Source organism: Coenobita brevimanus, chromosome 101, assembly GCF_032717465.1.
Source record: "Coenobita brevimanus isolate Jiangsu-jjx chromosome 101, ASM3271746v2, whole genome shotgun sequence".
In the NCBI taxonomy this organism is placed as follows: Eukaryota; Metazoa; Arthropoda; class Malacostraca; order Decapoda; family Coenobitidae; genus Coenobita; species Coenobita brevimanus.
In genome coordinates, this window is record NC_137054.1 from 36,445,625 (window position 1) to 36,467,442 (window position 21,818).

General features: G+C 39.1%; 2 protein-coding genes across 2 annotated transcripts in view; both read right to left on the reverse strand.

The window, feature by feature from the left end:
* Positions 1-2,316: 2,316 nt before the first annotated feature.
* LOC145415006 (uncharacterized) lies at positions 2,317-3,090 on the reverse strand. The gene has a single exon (XM_080284424.1). It carries the CDS (start codon positions 3,088-3,090, stop codon positions 2,317-2,319), a length of 774 nt encoding a protein of 257 aa, XP_080140550.1.
* Positions 3,091-3,479: 389 nt separating this feature from the next.
* LOC145415007 (uncharacterized) overlaps positions 3,480-21,818 on the reverse strand; it is a 90,928-nt gene continuing 72,589 nt past the window's right edge. Inside the window, exon 2 of the mRNA XM_080284425.1 lies at positions 3,480-3,923. Within this exon, the coding sequence (XP_080140551.1) occupies positions 3,480-3,923 (444 nt within the window). The remainder of the gene's footprint in view (positions 3,924-21,818) is intronic.

The window sequence follows — 21,818 nt, forward strand, 5'->3', positions numbered from 1 at the left end:
ACCAAAATTTGGCGCCTGGTGGTTTAGTGGGTAATTATTGCGCTCCAATCGGATTCAGCCGGTGAAGGTTTATATCTAAGGGGTGGTTGGGGTTTATTGCTCACGTAATGCCACTCAGGGATGACTGAGGCTGGTCACTCTCATCTTAAATGTCAGGACCAACTGCCTAGTCCCGGGCTCCTACGCTTCTCATGGGGCAACGTAGGATTGGATGATGGATGGATATATATATATATATATATATATATATATATATATATATATATATATATATCATTATATATATATATATATATATATATATATATATATATATATATATATATATATATATAAATACACGGTATATGTATTGTCTCAGGTGGCCAAGGCAGAACAGGGCTGTAGAGAAATTACCAGGATTCTTTCATGACATTTTATTCCTTCTAATACATCTTGATAATTTGTTCAATCCCAGTCATTCCTGTAAAACTGAAAAGTAATAATTTCTTTGTCTAAGAAACAAACTCATATGTTTAACTTCTTATTTTACATAATATCAGTAATCAAACCTGTTAGGTCTTCTTCAATTATGTCTTAACATTATGTTACATCATTCACATATTGTACTACAGGCACACATAACAGAATACTGTAGATATATTGAAATATGATACTGTACCTCGGTCACCTCTCAGCTTGGCCCCTGAGTCCGTGTTATGACGAGGTGGGCAGTCGCATAAGACAAATCAAAGCAGATCCAGATTTGTTTACAAACTGCAAACAATTGAAGTGACACCTTTTGCACAGTGTTACTAAACTACAAATGAAGACAGTGTTCTTAATATTAGTATATACTAAGTATACATATAATGGCATGCACATAATGAATATGACATTTTCATGGCTCCCCTATATTGTGAGAGCAATTCACCTTGTAATAAGTATAAAAGTAAAAAAGTTAATACTAATATAAATGTAGAAAATTAACACTAATACTATGAGGAAGAAAACACTTTGGCACAGTTTTGGCACATAGGTAGGCTCTTTGGTGGGGATAACCCGGTCTCACTCTGCTTCAACTAACAAAATGAGTTGTGAATTGGTCTTTCAATGAAGGTGATGGCTTGAGCACGTTTACCCTGGTTATTTAACTTTGAGTTTGACATCGTTACCTTTACTTTTCTTACATGACCATCTTCATCAGGAAGGCCTTCTACTATTTTTCCCAACTTCTAATTATTTCTTGCGAAAGTTTCTTCTTTTACAATAACAACCTCATTTACCTGCAAATTTCTATGTGGCTTTACCCATTTATTTCTCAACTGGAGAGACTGCAAGAACTCCCTTTTCCTTCTTGACCAAAACTCATCTGCTACGTACTGCACTCTACGCCAGCGCTTCCTTGAATTCACATATACCATGTCATAGCTGCCTGGAGGGGGTAGTACAACTTTAGATTTCATGGTCAATAACATATTGGGTGTCAGTGGTTCTATGTGCTCAGAAGAGTTCAATGTGTCTACAGTTAGAGCACGACCATTTACTATGGTCTCTGATTCTATCATGAAAGTTCTTAAGCAATACTGAAAGTATATTTCTCACTGTAAGTATTTGTCCGTCCCATACAGCACCCATATGACTTGCGTGTGGTACATTCATCTTGAATTCTATCCAGTCAATGATCTTTCAATAATTCACTTCTTATTTTCTCTTGATCCATTTCTTTTAAACATGTCAACAACTCATTCCTAGCACCAACAAAGTTTGTACCCTGATCTGATCTCAACTGAAGTACAGGTCCCCTCCGTCCTATGAAGCGACGGTAGGCACTGAAGAATGAGTCTATGTTCATAGTGTTGGCTGTTTCTAAGTGAATTGCACGCAAAGTCACGCAAGTAAACAATACACCATATCTTTTCAGTTCCTTACGTCCTTCCTTACTAAAAAGGGGTCCAAAGAAATCAACAGCAGAATAAGTAAAAGGAGCAGTAGGTTCTAATCTCTGTAGGAAGATCTGCCATCTTTTGCTCCTGTGTACTTCCTCTAACCTGTCTACAAATGGCATACCTGGAAATGTTTAGTTACTAGAGAAGATCCTCATATAATCCAATACCCAGACTCTCTAATATCATTTAGTGTGATGCCTCTACCTTGATGTTGTACTTTTTTATGGCAGTAACAAATCAACAAATCAGTTATGCGAGATTTCTTTGTTAATATGTATGGGTGCTTTCTGTCTTTGTGATACTTGGTCTTTTGATCCTTCCACCTACTCTGATGGTCCATATCTTCATATATGAATGGATCAAGCTTAGACATCTGACTTGATTTCTTTTAGACATTTTTCTTGTTTCTTCCAACACCACAAATCAACTCTTCCTTGTTAACTTTGCTCATCAATGCTCTTTTTTCTTCTGGGAATACTTGTGCCTGAAGTTGTTTTAATATCTCATTGTCAGCTTCTTTCAGTTCTGCTGCAGTCACAGGAACATACTCAGACTTGACAAAGTTTTGTTTAGTTGTTTTTACATTTTGTTTAATTTGTTCTTTGCCATTGATTTTTTTCTGAAGTCTGAGGCATACTGCAGTAGCTCTGGTTGCACGATGCCAATCTGAGAAATACTTCAGTCTGTCTAGGAATGATGATGGCTCTTGAGTTTCTGTGAGACATGATACAACTTTCTTCACTTCAGAGTCATCTTCTGCAACAACGAAGTCTTCTACTGACTCTTGAGGTGTGACATGCGATTGCCAAAGAAAGTCTGGTCCATTCCACCACTTAGAATTGTGGATCATGGCTCGTACCGGCATGCCTCGTGATGCGTAGTCAGCTGGGTTATTTTCTGTTTCAACATACATCCAGTGTGCTGCAGATGTTTCATCTCTTATTTGCTGAACTCTTTTTGCAACATACACATGGAATTGCGTAGCATCATTACTGATACAGTCTAGCACTACTTTGCCATCAGTCCAAAAGACTTCTTTGACATCTTGGTAATTCAGAAGTCTTCTCAGAACTGTGTGAACTCTCACTGGCACAACTGCTGCTGCAAGCTCTAACCTTGGAATAGTGATGGCTTTAAGGGGTGCTACTATTGAGTTTGCCATTACAAGTGCACAATGCATCTGACCTTTGTCATTAATGAATCTAATGTAAGAGCACTGTCCATAGCCTTCCTGACTAGCATCTGAAAAGTGATGAAACTCAACTGCTTTAATTTCTCCAAATGCTTCAGGTTTGTAACATCTTGGTATTTTCACTTGTTACAACAAGTGTAGCTCATTTCTCCACTGTTCCCACCTAGACTTCATGTTTTCTGGTACAACATCGTCCCAAGTTACCCCATTCTTATACAAATCTTGGAGTATTCTTTTCCATTTAGAGTGAAGGGAGATAATAAAACTAGGGGATCAAATATGGAGCTTACAGTTGATAAAATACCTCTTCTTGTTACAGGCTTACTACTTAAATTGATTCTGAACTGAAATGAGTCAGTTCAACACACTACTCCAAGTGTTCTCTCAATAGGCAGTGAGTCCTTGCTGACATTTAAGCTATTGATGCTTCCGACCATTTTTTCTGGACTGATTGCTGCCAGTACCTCCTTGCTGTTGGACAAGAACTTATGAAGCTTGGAGCCTTCATTCATGCACATTGCCTTACTGCTATTAATCAGTTGGATAGCTTCAGCTGCAGTAGGTACAGACTTTAACCCATCATCTACATAAATGTCATTCTTGACAAACTTAGCTGCATCAGATCCAAACTCATGCTCATTATCATCAGCTGTTTTCATTAATGTGAAAATTGCAACACTTGGCGATGAAGTAGCTCCAAACAAGAGCACAGTCATTCTATATTCGATCACTTCTTTGTCCAGATCTCCATTTTTCCACCACAAAAAGAGTAGCAAGTCTTTGTGTTCAGGAGACACATGCACCTGACGATACATTGCAGAAATAACACATACAAATGCTATCTCGCCTTGGTGAAATCTACATAACACTCCAATGAGACTGTTTGTGAGGTCTGGTCCTTGTAATAAGTGACTGTTTAGTGACTGTTTCTTGTAGCTAGCACTACAGTCAAATACTACCGTACTTTTAATTTCCCTGGTTTCTTTGGATGTTACACCCCGTGATGAGGTATGTACCCGACAAACCCATCTGCTCTTGCTACCTGCTTTGATGGAACAGCTTCTGCGTACCCATGGGTTATCATGTATTGCACAGACTTCACATAATCTTGATAATATTTCTTGTCATTTTTTAGCTTTCTTTTCAGTCTGTGTAGTCTGTAAACAGTTAAGTTTTTATTGTTTTCAAACTTGACAATTTCATTCTTGAGAGGAAGTGACATCTCATGCTGTTCTTCTTCTGGCTTGTATACTTCCTCTTTCAAATTTGTTATGAAAAGTTTGTCTTCATATGAGATGGGAACGTCATCTGTCTGACTGTCATTAAAGTCCACCTCAAACATTTTGTTGATTTGATGTGGGTTGACAACTTCCTTTACTCGAGTTTGAACAACTATGAAGCTAACTTTCCTTTCATTGTTAATGGTAACTTCTTGGGCCATAATTCTGTGTACCTGTACAATGCCATCCTCTGTGCTTCTGTCACCACAGACCTTTCCTATTATACCCCATCCTAACTCTGTCCTTCTAGCAAAGGGATCGTTTTCATTTCCTGGGATAATTTCCTTTGGCTTCAGTGCTTTAGTACAGCTAAGTCCTATGATGAGACAAATTTCTACGTTAGAGTCAAATGACATCAGTTTGTCTGCTATTCCTTTAAAATGTGGCCAATTGTTTGCAATCTATGGTCTTAGTATCTGATCTCGTCTGGCTGGTATGTTCTCTAGAGTATGTATAGGGAAGGAACAATTCTTTCTGTTCATAAACTCCCTTTACCACAAGCCCTTGTACTTTGGTACAAAGCACAGTATCTTCTCCCATCACTGTAGCTAATTGAAGATGTGCCTGTGGTCCTGTTGCTCTAAGTTTGTCTAAAGTAGGCCCTTTGATAAAGCAGATGTCAGACTGATTATCTAATGAAAACCAAGACTTTGATACATCACCGCTTTGGTACAGCCACACTGGAACAATCATGCTGTGTGTATCTCCTACGAATGACCTGTTGATTTTAATTCTATTGGAGACAGTATTGTCTTCTGTTGTCTTGGATTGTTGTGATTTCTCAGTTTCTCTTTGATTCTTTCAAGTATGGCCTCATGAGGAGATGTTGGATGACGTCTCTTACATACTGTACATACTTTCCTTCTTTTGCAGTTTTTCATGATGTGTCCATACTTTAGACAACCCCTGCAGATAAATGACTTCTGTACATATTCTACCTTTTCCTTATTGCTAAGCCCACTGAACCTTTTACATGTGTCTTGTTTATGTTCTTCTTTGCAGTAGATACAATATGGCCTTTTGATGTTTTGATTTTTGGCATCCTTGTCATTTTGGTTCTTTTGTTTCTTGTCACCCTTGTCCCTTTGATCCCTTTGTGCCTCTGTATCTTTCACTCCAGTTATGTTGGCTACAAGACTTTTTACCTCAAATCTATTTGTTTCTGCTTTACCTTCCTTCTTTCCTTTTGAAGCGGCTGTGTTATGCTTTTGACTCATTGCCATTACTGCACTATGATATTGGACCACAAGCTTTCTTTGCCTCATCTGCTACGAATTGACAAAAGTCATAAAATGGAGAGTATTCTAAGCGTTGGAGAACCAACTGTGGACTACCGAATTCCATCTATCACTTAAAGGTGGGGTAACTTCTGGAAGACTTTGCTATTTCCTTGAGGATCCTTTAAAACTAAGGAAATTTTGTTGAGTTCATTATTGTCAAGCAGTTCTGCAAGAAGTCAGATAATTTCTGTAGTGCTTGACCATCATTAATTGAGATCTTTGGCCACTCACTCAGTTTTCTTCTATAAGCATTTGCCACGATGAACTCATTACCAAATCCATCTTTCAGTATACTTTTAGCCTTACTGAAAGCTTCTTCATTATGGATACACAGAAGTCCTCTAATAGCTTTTTTGGCTTCCCCATCAGTATATCTTCCTAGGTAAAAAAGTTTCTCTGCTGCATCAGTGACTCGAGACTCTATGAATTTTTCAAAATTCTTTATCCAAGCTGGAAACTCTAATAAATCTCCTTTGAAAAACTCTGGCTCCGGGCAAGGCAATTCACTTGCGTTTTTGGATGACAAAATATCTACCACACTTCTTAATATATTCATGTCCACTAACTGACTTGGTTTATCATGCTTTCCTGATGACTGTGACTGTGTTAATTCTGATTCTAGTTCAAAACTCTTAGCATGTGGGTTAAGTTTTGGAATCACTTGCAAGAAAGTCTGATTTATTTTGGACACTTCTCTTTCTAATTCACCCATGCCAAAAACAGATGAATCATTGAAAGTCACTTGCGGTTCTGATACGCAAGGTCTGACTTTCTCACCTTCTGTCAGTCCTTGTGATTCAAAGAGTTTTTGAAGATGCTCTTCCTTACTGTCTAGTTCATCATCATTCTCAGGCAAATATAAGGGTTCTTCCAATGAATTTACAGCCTTTAGCTCGGCTTTAGTAGCAGCCAAATCTTTACTTAGAAGTAATCTCTTATACTCTATTTCCTTTTCTTGCAAGGATTTCTGGTATTCTATTTCCTTCTTTTGAAACTGCTGCTTAACTTTCAGCCTTGCTAGTTTAGCATTTAACTGTTCTCTCTTTGTTGTGCTTTAATATGATCTACTAGTGCAGTGAGAGTGCCTTGAAGTTTTAGTACTTTGTGACTGAACAGACTGTGAGCACTTGGGAGCTTTACTACTTTGTGACCTAGCAGACTGTGAGCACTTGGAAGCTTTACTACTTTGTGATCTAGCGGACTGTGAGCATTAGGGAGCTTTACTTACTGATTTTGTGTTCTGCATCAACTCATTCATTTTGTTGTCAATCCTTCTTATACAGGTGGTGTGCCCTTCTTCCTCTTCCACTAACTCCTGTGACAATTTTACTTGTAAGCTTGGATCTGCTTCCATTAACTTGCGAAATGCATTTACTACTTCATTAAACTGCAATTGCTCTGCATTTGCGTGATCTTTATGCTGATCCAAACTTACATCATTCATACCTGACAATATTTCCTTTACCACTTTTGCCCATGCTTGCCTTGATGATGATAACCTCTGTGCGCACTGTGTTATTTGGTACCTATGCCCATTCTCTGTTAAAGACCCTTGTCTGGTACTCTTCACTTTCTCATTTGCCTCAGTAGACTGGGGACAGTCATTTACGGCTTCCTCATTTGCCTCAGTTAACAGGGGCAGGTCACTTACAGCTTGTTCAGTATAACTCCTTGTTGCAACTGTTATTATACTGTACCTAATTTGAACTCAAGACTAAGTATACTTATTTGTAGTCGAAAGTTCCCTCTGGCTGTAGGTGAAGCTTCGAGAATGAAGAGTTTTCAGTGGTGAACACAGACCAGTTCTGCAGTGTCAGCAAATTGCACAAAGAAGTTCTAGAAATCACTGCCAGGTGCCAGGAGTGTTTTATTCTGCCTCAGAGATTGGCACATTCATCAGGAAAGTCTTTGGCACTTATCTGCTGCTTTTGTAGCTTGCAGGAATTCTTGTGGTCATCTCATTCTTTGTTCATACTGCATGCCCCCATGTGCTGCTAGCTTGCAGGTCGAATTTTACCTTGAGGCTGAGCCGAATCATACTATGGACCGAGTTTTACTATGAGGGCGAGTTTCAATGTCTCAGTTGTCCAAGGCAGAACGGGGCATTACAGGGAAATTACCAGGATTCTTTCTTGACATTTTATTTCTTCCATTATGTCATGATATTCTGTTCAGTCCTAATCATTCCTGTAAAACTTAAAAGTAATAAAGTCTTTGTCTAAGAAACAAAAACATTTAATACCTTATTTTGCATAATATCGGTAATCAAACATGTTAGGTCTTCTCCAGTTATGTCTTAACATTATGATGCATCATTCACATATTGTACTGCAAGCATACATAATCTAATATACTATAGCAGTAGCCGTGTGTGTGTGTGTGTGTGTGTGTGTGTGTGTGTGTATTTCGGGCAGCCAAAACTACACATTCAAATCGCACCAAAATTGGCATAAAAATCGCAAAAAATTCGCTAATGTAAAACAACTTGGTTCCATTACGATTGAAAAACTTTTACGATGTTTAATGAGCGATCACATTATGACCAAAAAACGCTGCTCCCGAAGCCCGGCATAGGATCTCCGTAGAATTGTTTGCCCAGAGGTAGAACTAATTAAACGTGGGTTTCATTCCCGAAGCTGCAAATAACACGATCAATTGGTTAGCTGCAAAAAATCGAAGTGACAACGTTACGCTAGAACAGCACATAAAAGCGAGAGCCCTTCGCAGGAGCAAGTGCGAGGGGCCTGAAGGGCCCACGAGCACTTGTAGAATACTATAGATATACTGATATGTGATACTGTACCTTCATCACCTCTCAGCTTGACCCCTGAGTCCGTGGTTGTGATGAGGTGGCCATTCACATAAGACAAATCAAAACAGATCCGGATTTGTTTACAAACTGCAAACGATTGAAATGACACCTTTTGCACAGTGTTACTAAACTACAAATGAAGACAGTGTTCTTAATATTAGTATATACTGAGTATACATATAATGACATGCACATAATGAATGATATTTACATATATATATATATATATATATATATATATATATATATACATATATATATATATATATATATATATATATATATATATATATTCGTTTTTAAAGGCTCCAACATGCTTGTATGCGTTGGCCTTGGTCACCTAATAGCGGCTCTCCATGCTGCACGATCCATTGCAGCCTCCCTGTTCAGTCCCTTAACCCTGAGGTCAAGTTTAATGACCTCGTCCCATGTCTTTCTCGGTCTACCCCTTGTAACCCCACTCCCAATATTAACACCTTCCTCACCCAATTATCATCCCCCATCCTCTCCACATGTCCAAACCATCTCAATCTACCTCTTATCACAACATCAATACACTCCAGTCCCATTCTACCTCTCAACTCTTCCATCGTGAACCCAGCCCCCCCAGACCTTGGACGCAGGGACGCACTACACATCCACCTAATCATTGTCATTTCTGTACGTCTGAGCCGGCGAATATCATCCTCCTTCACTGCCCAGGTCTCACTACCATACAACATTACACTCCTAACACATGCTGCATACAAAGACCCCTTAGCATGTAGGGAGAGTCCTCTCAATGTCAGGAAAGGCAAGAGCTCCCTGAACTTCTTCCAACCACTTCTCACCCTAGCCACAGAGCTAGCTCCAGCCACACCTCCAGCACACATGTCTCCCAAATAACAAAGTTCTTCCACACACTCAAGAGATTCACCAGCAAGTTCAATTCTTTCACGTCTGACAATCTCCACCTGCTCTCCCCGACACGCCGTACACATTTGAGTTTGTGTGTGTGTGTGTGTGTAAAATGAGCTGAAAGGATTTTTCTGATCCCTTCAGTTCAAATAGTCTCCCTTAAACTGCATAAAGTTGTTGAGAAATATGAATTAACTAGCACAGTGTAAAATTGTCCAACGACAATTTTTATATAGAAAAGTGTCCCACAGCCACTGCCTAGCCCTGTGGCCCCACTAGAAGCCGATCTATAAAGGGACCTTGAGGTCAAGGTCACTGATCTTGTGAATTTCACCTTAGATCACCACAGTCTATCAGTCCACCAAGTTTGAGGGATCTACCGGGTAGTTTTAATCTTTCATGGAAAATTAGGCGACATCCGCAATATCCGGAAAAGTCCCAAATTTTTATCCCAGGCGATCTAAGAGAATAATTAACCGGCTGGCACCATACACCTTTCTGCAAGGCAGCTGCCTTAAAACATCTGTAACCATGACCTCAAGATCAAGGTCAGCCATTATTGCATGTCACCTCAGGTCATCAAGGTCTATACATGCATTAAGTTTTGTGGCTCTAGCTTTGTAGTTACTTGTAGAGAAGTTATCTATTAGACTTGTGGACGAGCGGTTGTTATACTTGAGTTGTTTGTAAGTAGATAATCATGGTTTCCCTTTGTCATGCAATGACAGGAGAGGTAAAGAATAGTATGGGACTATTTATATTTGTCTTGGAAATATTAACAAAGTCTCTCACACACGAGTGAAGTTAAGTAGTCCCGCTAGCTACCTCCCTGTCTCTCTCTCTCTCTCTCTCTCTCTCTCTCTCTCTCTCTCTCTCTCTTCCAAGTTGCTAAGCCTTTCTCCCCACTACCTGCCGATTCTATGGCCTCTCTCCTTCTGAGCTCTTTTTCCTAAATTCTGATGAAACAGGGGTCGTGTCACGTGTGTTACACTGTGGTTGGAAAGTTCTAGAAGCCTGTGTGTGAGTATGTGTGTATGTGTGTGTATGGTCACGAGGCGCTGCCGTGTGCCTATAAAGCATTCCTTGAGTTAAGAGTGTGTAAGCATGTTTAGCATTGTTCGATTCTTGCAGACACAGTACCTTCTCATCATCTGACTTCCTGCTTCTATCTGTCTCTCTATCTATCTATTTATCTATTTATCTATTATGATTTGTAATTATAATATGGAGTCCTAACATATGCTTGGCACACGCCGCTGGAAGTCCTCCGACAGCAATCATCATTGACATATGCTAATCTATTAGTACATAATATTGATTATAATATTGTATACATATAACATTCATAGTAAATTGCCTTGATCTAGTAATAGTACATTTTAAACAAGTTGTATACATATTTGAATAAATGCAATGGTAATACTGCTAGGTTATACATTACATATTGAGTTATCCCTTTAGTAATGTCTAATATTTCACCTAACTTGTAAGATGATTCAGGTAATACAGAATTGTGGTATAATTGTATGACTTTACATAACATTGTAGTAATATTGTGGTAATACATAATTGTAACATTTTATGAATTGTTACATAATATTGTGGTAATGCATAATTGTGTTGGCCTTATAATTGTAGTTACATTTTGTTAATGCAACTGTTACATAATTGTGTTGGCCGTATAATTGTAGTTAAAGGTACATAAAAGTTACATCTTGTTAATGCAACTGTTACATAATTGTTACATATTGTTTGTAGTTACATAATTGTAGTTAAAGTTACATAAAAGTTACATCTTGTTAATGCAACTGTTACATAATTGTTACATATTGTTTGTAGTTACATAATTGTAGTTAAAGTTACATTAAAGTTACATCTTGGTAATGCAACTGTTACATAATTGTTACATATTGTTTGTAGTTACATAATTGTAGTTAAAGTTACATAAAAGTTACATCTTGTTAATACAACTGTTACATAATTGTTACATATTGTTTGTAGTTACATAATTGTAGTTAAAGTTACATAAAAGTTACATCTTGTTAATGCAACTGTTACATAATTGTTACATATTGTTTGTAGTTGCATAATTGTAGTTAATGTTACATAAAAGTTACATCTTGTTAATGCAACTGTTATATAATTGTTACATATTGTTTGTAGTTACATAATTGTAGCAAGTGTAACATAATGCAATCGTTTGTCGTTACATAATTGTTACAGATTGTTTGTAGTTACATAATTATGGCAAGTGTAACATAATGGAATCATCTGTCGTTACATAATTGTTACATATTGTTTGTAGTTACATAATTGTAATAATTGCAGACCTGACATTGAATCCGGTAATGCTGCGGTTGATGATAGTGATGATGTGCCATGCCACTTGCTTGTGGAGACAACCGTTTGCTTTTTGTTTCACTTATAGAAGGAGTTTATGTGGTATTTTGGCATTTGTAGTAACACTTACACTTATTTTCGTTTGTCTGTTATGTGATCTTACTCTATTCCTTTTTTCATTTCTTACTTTTTTTTCTTTTTTTGTATGTATTGATTTTCTATAGTTTGTTTTTCTTCGCTTGTGTACGCTTTTTCTGTGTTGTTCATAGTTGCATAATTACTGGCTAATTTCCTAGGGACCCTTTTTTAAGGTTTAGTTTATATTGCACAGATATTACTGAAAATGATATTATATAGTCCCATATTTTGTTATTTTATATAAAAAATATATATACAGTAATAACTATATACACTGACTTGTTGTTCACTTGTACCTATCGTGGGCAATATATGTGTCAGCATTGTGTGGAAATCTTTGTCTTCACGATTGTGTTGAAGATGTTCATTTTTGCTAACGTCATTTGTGTTGGCCATTTTTTTTTTTCTGGTTTTCCTTGTAAGTTAATTTATCTGTTTCCACAAGGTAGCTTTAATTAAATAATGTTTGGTACAGTTCTTTTAATCGCTCACTGATTAACGGTGATAGTATATTTTCTTTATTACTCTGTAGATGTAATAATGTATAGCTGTATGTATGAAACACGTATTTAATGTAGGTATTAATGGTAAACCTCGTTGGTAGTAAATATATGTTATAATAAATGAATGAATATATACAGTGTAGAATATTTATTGTTGGTGCAAGTATTTAATGATTGAATTATGAAGATAATTGAAGTAGGTATATGTATTTAAGTTGTAACTATACAGCAGGTTTTATATGTTTGTGCAAAATGTGTTGTCTATCACTGTGTATCGTATAAATGAAGTAACTATGTAACTCACTAATTTTTACCGTGGTGGAAATGGTGTGAGTGGTGTTGCACATGGTGATAGCGTTGTTCTTCACGCGTTGATTGACGTGTTGTGGGGTGTCAGACACACGGCTTGGCGTCGTTTCAGCAAACACGTATGGTTACGTCGACTTCCCACACTGGTAGCTGTGGTGAGTAAATGAGTAGCGATGAGTAACTTGAGTGAAGATGAGTAAGATGAGTTGTGAATAAGGGCTTGGTATTTGCTTCGTCGTCTTGACCTCTTCACTCCTGCATCAGCGGTGGAGGTTGGGTGGATGTAGCAGAGGGAGGAGGGTGAGGTCTGGTGGTTGTGAGTTGAGTCGTATCTCACTCTTCGTTTGTTTGTTTTGTTTTTCTTTCTCGATGTTTTCTCAGTCCTTTTCTCTTGTGATTTACTTGTTGTGGGATGAAGACTGCTGCTACTTGTAGGAGCGTGTAGAAGATTATACAGACGACTCGTAGAGTTGTTACTTGTAGTTGATTGTAGATGGTTGTAGTTCACTGGTTCGTCGTAGAAATTGCAAGATTGTTTGTATCAATATTTTGTTAAACTGCTTGCAAGGCATCCTGTGACCTCTTCACCTCTACATCAGCATGATGATCGGGGAGACGGAGGGGGCTGGTTGGAGAGAATACTGTCAGGAGCTGGTTGTGAGTTGTTGGTTGTGAGAGGTATTTTTTTGTTTTCAATCTTGATATTTTGTAGGAATTCACTGTAGATTCGTAGACGAGGTTCGTATACGTTCGCTGCTACCAAACGTCACAAAAGAAAGGACTTTGTAGTTACTTGTGGAGAAGTTATCTATTAGACTTGTGGACGAGCGGTTGTTATATTTGAGTTGTTTGTAAGTAGATAATCTTGGTTCCCCTTTGTCATGCAATGACAGGAGAGGTAAAGAATAGTATGGGACTATTTATATTTGTCTTGGAAATATTAACAAAGTCTCTCACACACGAGTGAAGTTAAGTAGAGTCCCGCTAGCTACCTCCCTGTCTCGCTTTCTCTCTCTCTCTTCCAAGTTGCTAAGCCTTTCTCCCCACTACCTGCCGATTCTATGGCCTCTCTCCTTCTGAGCTCTCTTTCCTAAATTCTGATGAAACAGGGGTCGTGTCACGTGTGTTACACTGTGGTTGGAAAGTTCTAGAAGCCTGTGTGTGAGTATGTGTGTATGTGTGTGTGTATGGTCACGAGGCACTGTCGTGTGCCTATAAAGCATTCCTTGAGTTAAGAGTGTGTAAGCATGTTTAGCATTGCTCGATTCTTGCAGACACAGTACCTTCTCATCATCTGACTTCCTGCTTCTATCTGTCTCTCCATCTATCTATTTATCTATTATGATTTGTAATTATAATATGGAGTCCTAACACTGTCAGGGGAAATCAGGTGACATCCAAAATATCCGGAAAAGAACTAATTTGTTATTACCCCTGACGATCTCAGAGAATAATCAACCGATTAGAACCTTTCCTCACTGCGTCTGCCTTAAGGCTATAATATAGTAAAAAAATCAGCTCCACTGGTTAAGCACTTCTTGAGATATGTCACTAACTCAGTTTTGTGTGTTCCGGACAATATCTGGAGATCCAGTAGACGAATTGCCACCATATTTGGCCAAAATTGGGGACGGCTATCCGACTAAGTCGACCAAGTTTGAAGTCTGAAAGCCAAATAACGTTTTAAATATCACAATTTTAAAATAAGAATAAAAATAATATTGACAAGAATAATAAAAATTCCCATAGGGATATGGGAATTTCTAATTAAAACAATATCGCCTACGTCATCGGATTCTTGAGGTTAATATTTTACCATCTCTGTTGCATGCTTAACTCTATGAATCTTTTATTCACTCTCAGCTAAGCAAACTCGTCTGGCTTCAGCTGGAATAGAATGTTGTATCTATCCTCGTCATGAGGGGGTGAAATACGAAATCGAGACAAATAAGTGATGAACGGTTCTTTCCAGATGGTGTTGATCTTCACTTAGTCAAATGTTATGAACAGATAAAACAAATGAAGCTCCATTGGAACACCCACTGTTTTGTACAGTACATAATGAGTGCATATTCTATGAAAACCACAATAACTAAGCACAAGGCTTTGGCAATGTTAGTACCCTCAGTACGGTGACGTGTTATGATTATGTTCTTGTTATTCCAGGATGATTGTTTCCTTACATTGTTACTGCTATCCCAAAATGGTTTTCTTCAGCTTAGAGGAGACTTCTCCTATTGAAAATGTTAGAAACATTATTCGCATTACAACCTCTGAGGAAGGCCTGTCTATTTTTTTTATCGTCTATTTTGATGCAAAACGATATTATTCCTCAATGAGAAACATCCTGATTTTTTTTTTTTTTTAATTTACTCTTACTTTCCTCGTAGTTATTTTCTCCTAAGAATACCTGTCGCAGTTTTTCATTTCTGCTACTCCAGGCGATTTTACTCGGCTCATGTCAGACGTCCCATACAGATGGGGTTGCCGGCTCTTTAAATTGGACTTTCATGTTTCCGGAAAGCAGTGGCCTGCCTTTAACAACAGACGCACCCAAATCCCACACACGTTACTGCCAATGTTCATAACCCTCTATACACACCGTACTCACATCCACGTAAAATTTTAGCGCACGCATAATCCTTTACGGTGGAACGTACCCACAGTCGACCAAAACCCTAGTACAAACCAATATCCCATTACAGTCAAACGTAGTCGTGGCGCCGCGAGATTTACCGGCACTCACAGAACTTCATATATGATTACGGCCACTGCTACTGACAGCACACAACCACATCTCTAGGAGTGGCAAAAATATAACATATGACGTCATCGTACTGTCGAGGCAGTATAGTCTACAAATTTATGCTGGGTAACTTCTGACAAACGTATTCAGCCAAGACAAATCCTACACAAAGAGCTATGTTCTCAAACACAGAAGGTCCGCAGAACCAAACGTCCTTAATCAAACGCTGCAAAGAAATATCACAGCCAAACGCACTCGTAACTCATCGAATTCTAAACTCACATTCACATTTCTGTGAACCTGAAAATACTTGAATTCTTCCACACTATCCCTTCAGTTTTAACATTAGTTCAGTAATAGCAACTTGGATTCTTCCATACCTTCGCCACTCAAGGTAATGTAGTACATTGTCTTGACAAGTACTCAGGTCTACACAAATGACTCCGAGTAAAAATACACCCAGGTTTAAAACCCATAACTATACAGGAAAGAATACTCAGATTCGCATACACGACATCTTTTAAATGAGACAAACGTATTCATATCTATAGCAAGTGTTCTCAAATCCATATAGGCCGCAGCAGCAACAGTCTTGTCGTGAAATGTTCCTCATGCAGTTTACCAATGCTTCAAACTACCATTTTAACAAAGAACAATTTTTTTGGGGGGGAGGGGGGGCGGTGTGAAACCCTGGCTACAGCTTCCCTCCAGCCAGGGATAAGATTACAGGTGATCAGAAAACTACAGCACACACACACACACACACACACACACACACACACACACACACACACACACACACACAACCAAACGTATTCCAATCCACGCCAAACATCAGAACATGATCAGTTCCTTGCACTCCGAAGCACCTTGGTACGTGAAGCGTGCCGTTTCACAACCGAATTGCAGTCCCCTCGCTACGATGGCGTCCTTTTCATATTGAAGTGTTGTTTCCAGGAAATTTAAGTCTGGATAGGAGAGCTTTCGAACTGCAGAGTTAACGTATACAGTAGCCTTCATCAGTCCACTTCCGGCGACGGGTCTCTTCTAAACTGAACACAGTCATCTGATGGCAGTGAACATGAAATACTCAAGACGTCCTTTGGTAGAAAATCTTAAAAACTCGCATGAACACTAAGTACTACTCTGTATTCCAGTAACACTCAGCTTCACGCAGCACCTCATCAAAAATCAGCATTAGACACACCACAGTCAAACCCACTCATAGACAAGCGAAGCAGCTCACACAAAATTCACACAAAATTACTCCTCACAATCAATTTACTTATGATCATTCACCCTCCCCCACACGCTTAGTGCCACCTAACTCTTCACTGCCACCTATCCTGTGGTTCGTTAACACACACACACACACACACACACACACAGAGTACCACAAGCTCACCATCATCATTTTATCCTTTTCCCGCTACTCTTCACAATCAAATAAACTCTGGAAAATTCACCCCCTCCTCCTACACACACACTGACACACATACTATACATGTACGCCTCGAACATATTCAAACCAAAAAATAAAAAAGTTAACACATTCATAGCTTATTCTCTCTCTCTCTCTCTCTCTCTCTCTCTCTCTCTCTCTCTCTCTTTCCCTCAAATGGCAGGCAAATAAATTCATTTGTGAGAAGGCCGTACCATGCTTTAGTAACTGTTTGTATGGGCGGAACACAATTTACGTGTGCATTTCATCTGGGTACCAGAGCAGATGCTACTGAACCGTGCAAAAATCCTGTCTTACAATGAATTACAGCCTCGCAGATGCTACTGAACCGTGCAAAAATCCTGTCTTACAATGAATTACAGCCTCCTGAACCATTACTATAATCCCCTACTCTGTTTACATAAACTTCCCCCTCCCCATTACCCGCTGAATCCTACAATCCGTCCACTCCCACCCACATTCTTACAACCTCTTTACCCTTAAAACCCAGAGCACACCGAGATATTGAGTATAATGAAGACATTTGTGTCACCGTTACTCAGTCCCAGTCCACCCGTCCATCACCGGCCCCTGTCAGCCCACCCCAGTCTGTCCGGAACCGCCCGTCTCATTCCTGCCATTCCCAGCCCTGATAAACGACCATTGTGACGACACTGCCTCATGCTATATGGGCGGCCGCACGTTTTGGATGCGACAATCTGGATGGTGTGGGGAGGGGGACGTTTGACTGTATGAGAAGGGTTATCCGAGCGTTTTGTGTGTGTGTGTGTGTGTGTGTGTGTGTGTGTGAGAGAGAGAGAGAGAGAGAGAGAGAGAGAGATTGAAGTAGGAGGAAGTGAGGGAAAGGAGGGGAGAACGAGAGGAAGGGACAGAAAGAAGGAAAAGAAGAAGAGAGAATGAAGGAAAACGAAGACAGAACAGGAGAAAATAATGTAGAAAGAGAGGAGAAATAGAGAACGGTGAGTACAGGACAAAAGAGGTGGCGAGGGAGTAGGGAAAAGTTTAAAAAGTAGAAGGCAGGAAATATGTACAAAAGTATAAAAGACGATGGAAGGGTGAGCAAGATGTAAAAGGGAAAAGAGGAAAAGGGGGAACAATAGATAAAAGGGAGAGGAAGGCAGGATGAAACAGAAAGGGAGAGTAGGGGGAAGCGGAAGATAAGGAGGAGGAACGAGAGAGACGGAGATGAAGGGGAGAGAAAGGAAGTAAGGGTGAGCAAGAGAGGAAAAGAAGCTAAGAGGAATGTAAAGCTGAAACTAAAGTAAGGAGGGAAAGGAGGGTGAATAAGAAAATGACAAGATGGAGAAGGGGAAGTGCAGAGGAGAACGCGATGTGCAACAGAGATGATGAAACTGTGGCTTACAGAGTGGGAGAACGGATAAGAGGAGAACAGGTGGAAGTTAGGTGGAAGGGAGAGGAAATGAGAATAAAAGAGACTGGGGGAAGTGAGAACGGGAGGGAGAGAGGAACGATGGAAAGAAAGATGATGATGAAAGAGTGACTGAAAGAAAGAAGAAAAGAGGAAGAGAAAGAGCCAGCAAGAGGACAGAGAGGGAGTCAGTGAGAGGGGGAGATAAAGAGAAACAGAGCGAGAGGAGAGAGTTGGAGTCTGAAGTTTGGAAAAAATATATATGGGATTAGAAACGATGAGAAATCATATATGAACACGAAAGTACTCCAAAGTAGGCCAGAAAAATCGTAACAGGGAAAGTTCAATTCTCTCTTGAATCCACCTGCCAATGCGAATCCAGCTCCTGCCCATCCTCCTTTGCTGGTGTCCTGTAGATCAGCCGGACGGAGAAAATTTTGTCATGTTTTCCAGCACATATCCCTCACTTTTCATTTTCATCAGGTACCTTTTCCTCAGCTTGATTCCAACTTCTGGCCAGCCTCCCTTTGGTAGTTGATGTTCTGTGCCTCTCATGTACTTATTGAAGTCCAGCACTCTTTCCTGTATCTTTTCCTTTAATTTTCTGGCCCTTCTTCTTTGCTGATGTTCTGTTTCAATTACGCAGAAAATAATCATGTATGCATCTCAGCAAACAATTCCCTCATTCCTCTGCTCTTTCTGCCAGCTTCGTTCCAAGCTACTTGAACTCCTGGACATCCTCCTTTGCTGTGATTCAGTATTTCACCTGCACAAAGAAAAGTCAAGCATACTTTCGTTTATTTCTTCCCTCACATTTCTCATAAAATCTACAAGTACTGGACACTTTATACTCTTTATTTCCAGAAGGTGGGCCTCTTTAGTGCAAAGATATATTTTAGTTTTCTTATTATTATTATCTAAAGGTAAATTAGTTTAGCTTGGGAAAGTCTTTGCAACATGTAGGGGTGAGATATTTCTTATATTAACCCCTCCATTAGTAAATGGTTATCCAAAGTTGAATGCTTATCAGAGAAAATTTAATGAATGCTAGAAGAGTCATCTTAGTAAGGAAAAGGTAACAGTTCCCTAGAGCAAGGACCCTTGTTGTAAATGATCCCTCTATACCACTGTAATTTTCTTCACTGAGAGAGCTTCCTGAAAAAAACTGATTTAACTAAAATCTCAACTCATCCTCTCTTCTGTATCAGCTATTGATTGTGCGTTAATTTTTTGCATTAGTCTCACTTGATTGCTGGTTCCCCAACTTAAGTTTTGGGAATGCTGTGGCATTCCTTCTTTGGTACATTACATCTATCTTGTTTATCTCCCATAGGTCTATACGCTACCCTGTGCTCTTTGATTCTCTCGTTTCAAAAGTGATAATTTTTTTCTTTAACATAATTTCACAAAAGGGTAATATATAATTTTTGGTAAGTTCAAAGCCACATAAGTTTTCATCCCCATTCAGTATACCAGTGGTACATAAGGTTTCAACTTTCCTCTACTAAAGTAACGGTGAAGTGCTTGGATACCACTCAGGTTATAAACAAGGCGGTCTTACAGCAAATTCAATGTACCTGATTTCCATCTAAATGCATATGTACCTGCCTGCTGTCAATCTTTCCTTCGGTCGTGCTACTCACATCACAGCCTTACTTAATTTCAACTACGAATTGGTGCAAGGCCACCGAACTCTCCCAGGAAGTGTTTTGAGGGACTAAAGCACTAAGCATTGCAATGTCTTGACCATGTACCTTAAAAAAATTATTACTCTCTACGTAGTTGTGAGCGCTCTGCGAGAAGTTGTTCTTTCTAATTTTGAAATGTACTTAGTTTTTCCATACTTGTAGTCTGGGATTATAATTCTTAGTCTAACTACAATGACATTTCATGGCGAATACAATAAAAGGCACATAACATATGGTATATTTTGATACCAGCTGAGCCATGAATCCTGTCAATTTTGCACTTGTGGCTGAGAGCACGTCATACCTACACTTCGACTTGTCAGAAACTTTTTAGAAAAGTTTAAGAGTCATTCATTTTCTAAGCTTACTTATTTCGTTCCTTCAGGTTATTAATCTAAGATATTCCCTGTAGTCTTGCTTCCTCCTCTTTCTCCTTTTCTTTTCCATTCAGAGAGAATATTTTGCCTTATTTTATCCTTATAAAGTTGACCTCACATCGTAAGGTTAGTTCTTCCTTGGTAATTCTGGTTTTGTTGCTCCCTCTCTCCTCCCCCATTTCACAACTGTACTATGCTTGAGATTAGAATTGCCCCATGTGGAGGGAGGGCAGCCAAATGATTGGGGACAGGGTCACATGGAGGCGATTTGTTTGTGGCCACCCCATATGTGATAAAGGCGTCTGGCTATAAGTAAAGCCTATAGATTGTGTTTTCCTCCTTCTCCAAGGGTATAGTTTGACTGAGTTTCACTGCTGTTCGGAAATATGATATGCCTTGTCGTCCGTCCATTCGATCATCAGTTTCTTTGTCTATCAGTAGAATCTTTCCTTAGTACTTGAAGCTTAAGCTCATTCATGTAGTTCAGAGAATGATAGTTGTTCCTTGTCTTTCGACCATCATACTTTTTTTTTTTTTTTTTCGTTTTTGATGTCTCTTACCTGCAATATCTTTCAGATGGTTTCTATCACGCTGTACTTTGCAATCGCGTATGGCTTTGGCCAGGTTGACTCCACTAGTTACGCTTCAACATCTTTTTATTTTTTTATTCATCTCCATTCTCCCTTCCGGGTTTTGGTAATCTTTTCTTGCTGTGTTGCATGCTAGTGTTGTTGACAAAACTTAACAAATATTTCTAATTTCTAAATAGTTCCTTCAGTTTTGTCCCTCCATCTGTACCTCCTGTTCAGGCTCTCTTTCCCGGTGGTCGACGACAGGTGTAATGACAGCCACTTTTATTTTTTTCCGATACTAACAGTGGTGCTCCTTAATTTTCTGTCCTTTTACAAACATTCATCTGCATTCTTTAGCGACACATCTTGTCCTGTGTCACACAGACTAACATCCGTTTAATCGCTCATGAAATGAAAGTTTTAGCTTGTAAACTTTCATGGAAATGTCGTATTAATTCCAGACCAAATAGTTTTTACGAGATCATTCATCGTAGCCTCATATTACGTTTTTAAACCCCCTCTTAGCTACTAATCTTATACACGGACCTTATTCGTTCCTCACTGTTCTACAGCGCTCATGTGTGAGAGCATACTATATACAAATCCTTTTAATAGAAGGGAATAAAAAAAAAATGTCACATTAGCTCCCATCACTTACATCTTCCAGTCTCTTCCTTGTACCACAGTACTTCTTTCATTCTCTCTTTACTGTTCTTCTAAAATGGACACTGCTTTTCGATGCTGGGTGACTGCAAGCCTTCTTTGAGTTGGGTGGTCGTCAGACTACCCACACACCAACATACCAGCATAACTTACCACGTCACAGTCCTCCTCCTCCTCCTTTTTTTTGGTTGTTCTCTGTCCACACCACAGCAAGCACTCTTGTTTATCTGCCCACACGTCCAAATTATAGGAATCACTCTTC

What these genes read in the sequence shown, in the direction of transcription:
- LOC145415006 (XM_080284424.1), bottom strand. Translation starts at nt 3,090, where the DNA reads ATGGCAAACTCAATAGTAGCACCCCTTAAAGCCATCACTATTCCAAGG.